General features: G+C 61.1%; 1 protein-coding gene across 1 annotated transcript; it reads left to right on the top strand.

Annotated features, from left to right (window-relative positions):
- The first annotated feature begins 5,177 nt into the window (after positions 1–5,177).
- On the top strand, positions 5,178–8,293 carry Sirt6 (sirtuin 6). The gene is made up of 4 exons (XM_052745706.1): positions 5,178–5,353; positions 5,965–6,092; positions 6,506–6,688; positions 7,987–8,293. Exons 1-4 carry the CDS (start codon positions 5,288–5,290, stop codon positions 8,048–8,050), a joined length of 441 nt encoding a protein of 146 aa, XP_052601666.1. The 5' UTR covers positions 5,178–5,287; the 3' UTR covers positions 8,051–8,293.
- The last annotated feature ends 524 nt before the right edge of the window (positions 8,294–8,817 follow it).

Below are 8,817 nucleotides of genomic sequence, written 5' to 3' on the forward strand. Positions count from 1 at the left end.
GAATGTGGGGTGACTGAGGAGCTCACCCAGTCACCTTGCACAGTTACAAATGTGGTTTCCCTAACAAGCCAGTCCTGCCTCCCTGTCCCTCAACACTGGGCACTGGGTTGGTGTGTGGGGACTCTGTGGGGAGTCCTAGCACATGCTCACATGTGCTGGCGTGCTCACACACACACACACATACACATGTGCCAACTTGTGTGTGTGTGTGTGTGTGTGTGTGTGTGACAGGGGGAGAGAGAGAGAGAGAGAGAGAGAGAGAGAGAGAGAGAGAGAGAGAGAGAGAGAGAGAGAGAGAGGAGAGAGAGAGAGAGAGAGAGAGGAGAGAGAGACACTACTGAGCCGGGCATGGTGGCACAAGCCTTTAATCCTTTATCCCAGAACTAGGGAGGCAGAGGCAGGTGATCTCTGGTAGTTCAAGGCCAGCCTGGCTACAAGGTCAGGACCAACAAATCTGGAGGGATTTTCCTCAAACAAAGCCGGAAGGTTAGCGAGGGGGCTCCAGATAAGGTAATTCTCATTCTATCCAAGGGAAACCCAGGCCCACAGCCTCTGCGCCCTTGCTGGAGCTTGGCGGGACAGCGTAGGGACACCTGCTGGGATGCAGCCTGGCGCTTGGCCACCCCAGGAGGAAACCCAGAAGCCCAGGGCACCAGGGAGGCCTCCAAGGCAGCCACGGGTATTCTCTTTCTTCCCTCGGGGCTGCTATGACAAAAGCGGAGCCTCACTCTGGCTGCAGCCGGGAAACCGGATAAGGGCGGGCAGGGGCCGGCCAGGCCTCCCATCTGCTGCCCAGGCTGGCCCAGCGCCCCCGCCCCTCCCACCCTGATGCTGCCCCTTCAGCGCCCCGCGGAAACACACCCACCCACGCCCCATCCCAAGCTAGGTATCTCTCATCAGGGGTGGGCTGCAAGATTTCGAAATAATTCAGCTTTTAAAATAGGTGGGTCTTTTTTCCAGACAGGGTTTCTCTGTGTAGCCCTGGCTGTCCTGGAACTCATACTGTAGACCAGGCTGGCCTCGAACTCAGAGATCCGCCTGCCTCTGCCTCCCAAGTGCTGGGATTAAAGGCATGCGCTATCACAGCTGGCCCAACTCAGCTTTTCAAAAAGTATTTTCTCCTTTAATTTAAAAATTACATTGATGTGGGTGCGTGCACAGGTACATGGAGGCAGAGGTCAGAGGACATCTTTATGGGGTCATTTTCTACCTTCCACCAGTGGGTTCTGGTAATCAAACTCAGGAAAAGTGCCTCAGAGGTTAATACACCGGCTGCCCCTGCAGAGGAACCGGTTGGGTTCCCAGCATCCACACAGGGATCACAACCGCCTGGGACTCCAGTTCTGGGGACCAGAGTCCCCCCCTTCCAGGCTCCGTGGGTACTGCACACATGTGGTACAGTCCCTGGGGAACCTGACACCCCCTTCTGGCCTCCGCAGGTACTGCACACAGGTGGTGCGCAGCCCTCAGCCCTCGAGGCAGGCAACTCTCGTTTACACAGAAAACGCTTGGCTGCAAGCACCATTCCCCACTGAGCCATCTTGCCAGCCCATTGCTCGGCTTTTGCAGTGACTGGGTTTCCAACTGGCTATGGTTCCCAGGGATTCTGTGAAAAGTGTATCTGAGGAACTGAGGGACCAGGCAGAAACGGTTAGGAGGCCAGTCCAGCCTTACAGTGTAGGAAAGTGATCTCCCTCTCTCTCTCTCTCTCTCTCTCTCTCTCCCCCCCCCCCCCCCCCCCCCCCCGCCCTGCCCTCTCTCCTCTCTCCTCTCTCTGTGAACAAACCCTTCCATCCCCATTCCCCATGCAGGTCACACCCACAGATGCCCAGCCCCCGCAGGAGGCAGGACGCTTCTGAGCTGTGTGACTTGGGGCAGCTTCCACACCCTCTCTGAGCCTCCCTTTGTCTCTCAAATGCAGACAATATAAGCTCATGCCTTGAAGAACCAGTGTGAAGGTGGGATTGGGGCTCACGGGGGAGACCCTGGAATCGTGGGATTCAAATAAAAACAGGGTTGGGGAGAGTTTGGAGGAATCTCACTGACGCCTTGCCAGCATGTGCAAAGGCCCTGCTTCCATCCCTGGAGGAGGTCACAGTGACCACTGTGACCCGGACTGGGGATGGAGTCAGCAGACCCACCCATGTGGGGGGTTAGCATTTGGTTAACAAAAAAAAAAACTGGTCCATGAAGCTGCTGGGACAGTCCCTGGGGGCACGGGGTGGGGGGCGGGGGTCAGGGGGGAGGCCTAAAGGCGGAGCCCTGGGTTCTGAGCTACAGTGGGGGCTCCAGCAGGAGGAGGGACTGAGGGCTCACGCCCTCCCCCAGGCCTGCAGACTCACCTCTGTCTTCTTGAACCGTGCCCGGAGGGTCTTCATCACGCTGGCTGGGGGCTCTCGTCCTGTCTCAGGGAAGGGGGTGGGTGGAGTGAGGGAGGGTGCTGGGGCGGTCACCACAGCACCCTGCGCAGCACCCTGCGCAGCACCCTGTGCAGCACAGCCTCTGTGCTCATCTCACACTGCCAGCCCTCTCTGCTGTGTGTCCCCGTGCAGGTTACTTGCCCTCTCTGAGAACTGTCCTCAACTGTAAACAGAGGAGATAATCCCTCCTCGGGCCCATAGCTGTGAGTACGCAGCGCAGTCACCAGAAGGGGCTGACAGTAAACTGGCATCACCATGACACTGCTCTGCAGTCTTGAACTTGTACAATCACTGATGCCAATAATCCCCCCCACCTTCTCTGTGGAACTCCTGTTCATGAAACCCCATGTGCTGACCCATGTCTGTCCCCCAGACAGAACGAACTCTACCTCCCCAAGTGGACTTCCTGCATTCTCCTCGGCTGGGTCACTTCCTCTACCTCTAACCTGCCTTCTAAGCAAGGAGCCGTCACCAGGCTGTGCCCAGTAACACTCTTCCTACTCCTGGAGTTAGAGGGGAGGAGACACTGGACGGTCAGTCCCTTGTAGGAAGGCCAGTCACACTTGTCACTGCTCTTGGTAAACAAGTGCAATCTGTTCAGGGCAGACCCACCCACCCACCCATCCATCCACCCACCCATCCATCCATCCATCCATCCACCCACCCATCCATCCATCCATCCATCCATCCACCCACCCACCCATCCATCCATCCATCCACCCACCCACCCCATCCACCCACCCACCCATCCACCCACTCACCCACCCATCCATCCACCCACCCATCCACCCGTCCACCCACCCATCCACCCGTCCACCCACCCACCCACCCGTCCATCCATCCACCCACCCATCCACCCATCCACCCACCCACCCACCCATCCACCCACCCATCCATCCACCCACTCACCCCGTCCATCCATCCATCCACTCATCCATCCACCCATCCATCCACCCACCCATCCATCCATCCACCCATCCATCCATCCATCCACCCGTCGTCCGTCCATCCATCCATCCATCCACCCATGTATTCATCCATCCATCCACCCATCCATCCATCCGTCCGTCCATCCATCTATCCGTCCACCCATCCGTCCATCCATCCATCCATCCATCCATCCATCTATCCACCCATCCACCCGTCCGTCCGTCCGTCCATCCATCCATCCATCCATCCATCCATCCATCCATCCATCCACTCACCCATCCACCCACCCATCCACCATCCACCCGCCCCATCCATCCACCCACCCATCCATTCACACATTCACCCTCCCACCCGTCCATCCTTCCTCCTCTACACTCAATGTGACAGTTCACTCTCACCCCCCCAACTATGAAGTTCAATCACACCCCAGGGTGAGTAACAGGACACCCAGGAGCCTCGTCCACAGGTTTCCAGTCAGGAGAATCGCAGCATGGAGATGGGGAAGGCCTCCTGGAAGAGGTGACCGCAGCACAGGTCCAGGGACCTGTGGGTCCCCACAATGGTTCAGGGAGGAGGGTGCGCACTGAGCCAGGGCCGCGGCTGTCTGGTGGGACGCGTGCGCCTGTCACGAGTGTGTGGGTGCATGTGTTCGGGGTGTCGCACGCAGCACGCTGTGGCGCAGCCCCAGTTCCCAGGCCTCCCCTTCCTCGGGACCCAGGGCCGTGTCCACCCGGGCCTCCCCAGCCTATCTCCCTACCTCAGGCGACTCCAGGCCAGAGCCCTGCGTCCACCACAGACTCTCTGGTTACTCGCTCCAGGTGCGAGCTGCCAGTAGCAGAGTCGGGGTGACACCCGATCAGGTTTGGGGGGGGGCACCCGCCCAGGGGGATGGGGTGAGCCGAGGGAGGAGACGAGCTGCCGTTGGCCAGCCTGCTCAGCTGGGCAGCCCCGAGGACCGCCTCTCCCTCCGGCCTGTGCGCTCCCACCTCCGGGAAGCCTTCCTGGGGGTCCCCGCCGCCCCTCACCCGGGTTCCCGGCACATCACTACTACCTGGTCCTGTCTGTGACCACCAACAGGCACAAGGGTCAGGATGGTGCCTCCCACTGCAGAGATGGCCACGGGAGGGGGGTCACAGGAAGTCCTTGGGACCCCAGTATCTCCTTTCTCATCTACCTCTCTGCATCTCTGCGCACCTCTGTGTCACACATGGGACTCGCTCCGTTCGGGGGACCTGATGCTCTGTGCTGTCCTGGGAGATGCACCCCAGAAACAAAGCCGAGAAAATATCGGAGTCCGGAGGTCTTTGCTGGGCCTGCAAAGCCCAAGTTCCCACTCATTCTGGCCTGTGGCCCAGAGAGGGGCAGAGACGGGCTGAGAGTCACACAGCAGAGACCCAAAGCCGCCCTAGGGTCTGAGGAAGCCCAGGCTGGCTTTGAACTCCCACCGGGGCTGTATGCACGCGGGGCGGGCGGGGCTCTCCCCACTGAGCGAAAGCCCCAAAGGGGTTTGTTTTAATGGGTTTTGTTGGTGATTTTGTCCCTTTTATGAAACAGGGTCTCACTACACAGCCGGGCTGGCCTGGGACTCGCAATCCTCCTGCCTCGGCTCCAGTGAATGGCCACATCAACTTCCTGGTCCGGGACAGCCGGCAGCCAGGCCTGGGGAACGCACAGGAGTCAGCTGCCAGCACTAAAGATGGCGCGCGTGGCGTCAGCGCGGCGTCAGCGCGGCGCATGCACTCTGGAGAGAACGCCTCTTCCGCCGCCGCCGCCGCCAGCAGCACCACCCCCAAACACACGCACCCCCCACACACCCCGCACACCCCGCTGTCTCTAGGGAGGGTGGGTCCTCCTCCCCGGCCGTCCCTTCCCCACTTCCGGCGGAAGCGGCCTCAACAAGGGAAACTTTATTGTGCCGTGCGGCAGTGCCGGCGACGATGTCGGTGAATTATGCAGCCGGGCTGTCCCCGTACGCGGACAAGGGCAAGTGTGGACTGCCGGAGGTGAGGGCCGCGGTGCCGGGGTCGCCGAAGGACCCCGGACGGGCCGGGGGCCGGGAGGGGCGGCCCGAGGAGCGGGGCGTTGTGGGAACAGCAGGAGGCACAGCGTCTAGACAATGGGAAGGACTTCCCTGCAGGGCGGGGGCGGGAGGTGACGCCCCTTGGGCGTCGGGGCGACACACGGGAACGGGACCCAACGCCAGCCCAGGGGGGGGCGGGGAGGCGGCCAGGTGGGCTTGGCGGGGAGGCGCGGGACACCCCTGTCCCCGCCCCTGTGAGCCGGGCCGCTGAGGCCGGGCGGTGGGAGAGGAGTCTCTGTGTGTAGCCCAGGCTGGCCCCGAACTCGCTCGGTACCCCAGGCTGGCCCCGAACTCGCTCGGTACCCCAGGCTGGCCCCGAACTCGCAGCGAGCCCCGAGTGCTGGGGTGCCAGGCGAGCGCCACCACGCCAGGCTCGTCTCGCCTGAGCGGAGCCTGCAGACAAACCCGCATCTTGAGTTGGGACAGACCCGGGTTATCCAAAGTCGGGCCGGAAGTGACGTCACTGGGTGTCACGGGAGCAGGGCCGAGGGGAGTGGGCGTCGCGTGCTGACCCTGTGCCCTCTGACCCCACAGATCTTCGACCCGCCCGAGGAGCTGGAGCACAAGGTGTGGGAGCTGGCGCGGCTGATGTGGCAGTCCTCCAGGGTGGTCTTCCACACGGGCGCCGGCATCAGCACCGCCTCTGGCATCCCCGACTTCAGGTCTGTGAACACGGAGGGGAAACTGAGGCAGGGCTCCCGCTGACACCTCCGGGGGCCCGGGGTGACGCGGGAGAGCGACCTTCCCGGTTCCCCGCAAACACTCACATGTTGGCATGCCCACCAGCCGGAACATACCCGAATGAGGTCCTAGCTGCAAGGGATGCCGGCAAGTGCCGCCTTTGGAGTTTGTAGGCTCACAGTGGACGCTGCAAAGCACTCTGGGAAACCGGCCTGGGCCCCAGTGGGGTCCCAGGGTTTGCCTGCCCCCAGGCCTCTTCCGTGACGACGCCCCACCCCTCTCCATAGAGCCCTTGCCCACCGGGCTGCCGTGGGGCGGGGTCGGCAGGAGTCCGAGGGCTGGAACATGACTTTCTGTCCCGATTTCTCTTCCTTGCTCTGCTCGCCGCCCTCAGAGGCCCCCACGGCGTGTGGACCATGGAGGAGCGTGGCCTGGCCCCCAAGTTTGACACCACCTTCGAGAGCGCCCGGCCCTCGAAGACCCACATGGCCCTGGTGCAGCTGGAACGCGTGGGCTTCCTCAGCTTCCTGGTCAGCCAGAACGTGGACGGGCTGCACGTGCGCTCGGGCTTCCCCAGGTCAGCTGGGGCTCCGCTGCACCCTCCCTCCTCAGGACCCGGCCGCCCCAGCTCACGGGCATTTTATCGGAGATGGAAAGAGGGAAGAGCGTGGAGCCCAAAGCAGGCCAGCACTTGGTCAGTCGGGCATTCCGAGCAGGGCACTCTGCCTGACCACGCCCCCAGCCCCTCCCTGGGGATTCCAGGCGGGGCTCCACCCTGACCACGCCCCCAGCCCCTCACTGGGGGTTCCAGGCGGGGCTCCACCTGACCACGCCCCCAGCCCCTCCCTGGGGATTCCAGGCGGGGCTCTATCCTGACCACGCCCCCAGCCCCTCACTGGGGAATTCTGGGCGGGGCTCCACCCTGACCACGCCCCCAGCCCCTCACTGGGGATTCTAGGCGGGGCTCTATCCTGACCACGCCCCCAGCCCCTCACTGGGGATTCTGGGCGGGGCTCCACCCTGACCACGCCCCCAGGCCCTCACTGGGGATTCTAGGCGAGGCTCCATCCTGACCACGCCCCCAGCCCCTCACTGGGGGCTTCTAGGCGGGGCTCCACCCTGACCACGCCCCCAGCCCCTCACCGGGGATTCTGGGCAGACATTCTTAGGTCAACAGATTTTTTTTTTTTTTAAGATTTATTTATTTATTATGTACACAGTGTTCTTCCTGCGTGTACACCTGCAGGCCAGAAGAGGCGCCAGATCTCATTACAGACAGTTGTGAGCCACCATGTGGGTGCTGAGAATTGAACTCGGGCCCTCTGGAAGAGTAGCCAGTGTTCTTAACCACTGAGCCATCTCTCCAACCCGTTAATGGCTTTTTTTTTCTTTTTCTTTTTTTTTTTCCAGAGCTGAGGACCAAACCCAGGGCCTTACGCTTGCTAGGCAAGCGCTCTACCACTGAGCTGAATCCCCAACCCCAATGGCTTTTTTTAAGCCAGTTTTTTTGTGTAGCCCTGGATGTCCTGGACCTCTCTGTGTAGACCAGGCTGGACTTGAGGTCACAGAGATCCGCCTGCCTCTCGAGTTCTGGGACTAAGGGCTTGTGCCACCATGTCCGTCTGGACAACAGATTTTTGTAGTGGGAAACAGGTATTTGTGTGTTTGCAAAAATAAGGTCAGCTCTTTCTGTAACAATTCCTCAGACTGGGACAGGCTGGGGCCTCTTCCCTTGATGTGAGGATCAGGAAAGAGAAGTCCATGGACCTTGTGGGTGAGCAGTCCAGGAAGGCTTTCTGGAGGAGGAGGCAGGCTGAGCAGCCGGCCCAAGCCTCAGGATTTGGTAAAGGTCCTGACTCGCATCCTCTTCCACAGGGACAAGCTGGCGGAGCTCCACGGAAACATGTTTGTAGAGGAATGTCCCAAGTGTAAGACGTGAGTGTCACTGTGCATGTGAAGGCCAGGAGGGGCGGGGCTTAGCCAGGCTCTCCCAGGGTGGGGTGCTCCCAGGTTCCTCCCCTAGGGAAGGCTGGGAGGTGGCCTGTCTCCAGGGACAGTAGGATGAAAACAGACTGGAAGTAGGCAGATCCTTCCTTTGCAGTCCCCCAAGCAAGGAGCTACAAAATGGGGTGACACAAGCCACGCCCTAGGAAATGAGGGGTCCTCCCTCCCCCCACTCACACTCCCACCTCCCCCCCACCTCCCACCACATCCCCCCCCCACCCCCCCACCCCACCCCCCCGTGGCTCCGGGCTGGAGGATAGCATGACTTTACCCCAGAGCCTCAGGGTGTTAGGCAAGAGCTGTGCCCCTGAGTCCCTCTTCAGTGGTTCTTTTTCAAAAAGGGACCTCATTAAATTGCCTGGGTTAGCCTGGAATCTGTCATCCCCCTGCCTCAGCTTCCTGGGTGCTGAGATTGCAGGTGTGAGCCATCGTGTTGGGGCTCAGCTGCCTCCCTCCCCCCGCCCCCCACATGTGGGTGCCTTAACTCAGTCCCTGTCCTTGTGTTCTGAGGCAGTCTCGGAACCTGTCGCTTGGCTGGTTTAGCCGAGTAGGCAGTGAGCTCCCGGGGTCCCCATCTCGGCCTCCCAGCACTGGGGTGTAAGTCTGCTCCACTGTGCCCTCTTTCATACATAGGTTCTGGTGACCCAAACTAGGGCCTTACGTTTGCATGGCGAGCACTTTCCAGACTGAGCCGTCTGCCTA

Source organism: Peromyscus californicus, unplaced genomic scaffold (assembly GCF_007827085.1).
Source record: "Peromyscus californicus insignis strain IS unplaced genomic scaffold, ASM782708v3 Scaffold_1__1_contigs__length_55948999, whole genome shotgun sequence".
NCBI lineage: Eukaryota > Metazoa > Chordata > Mammalia > Rodentia > Cricetidae > Peromyscus > Peromyscus californicus.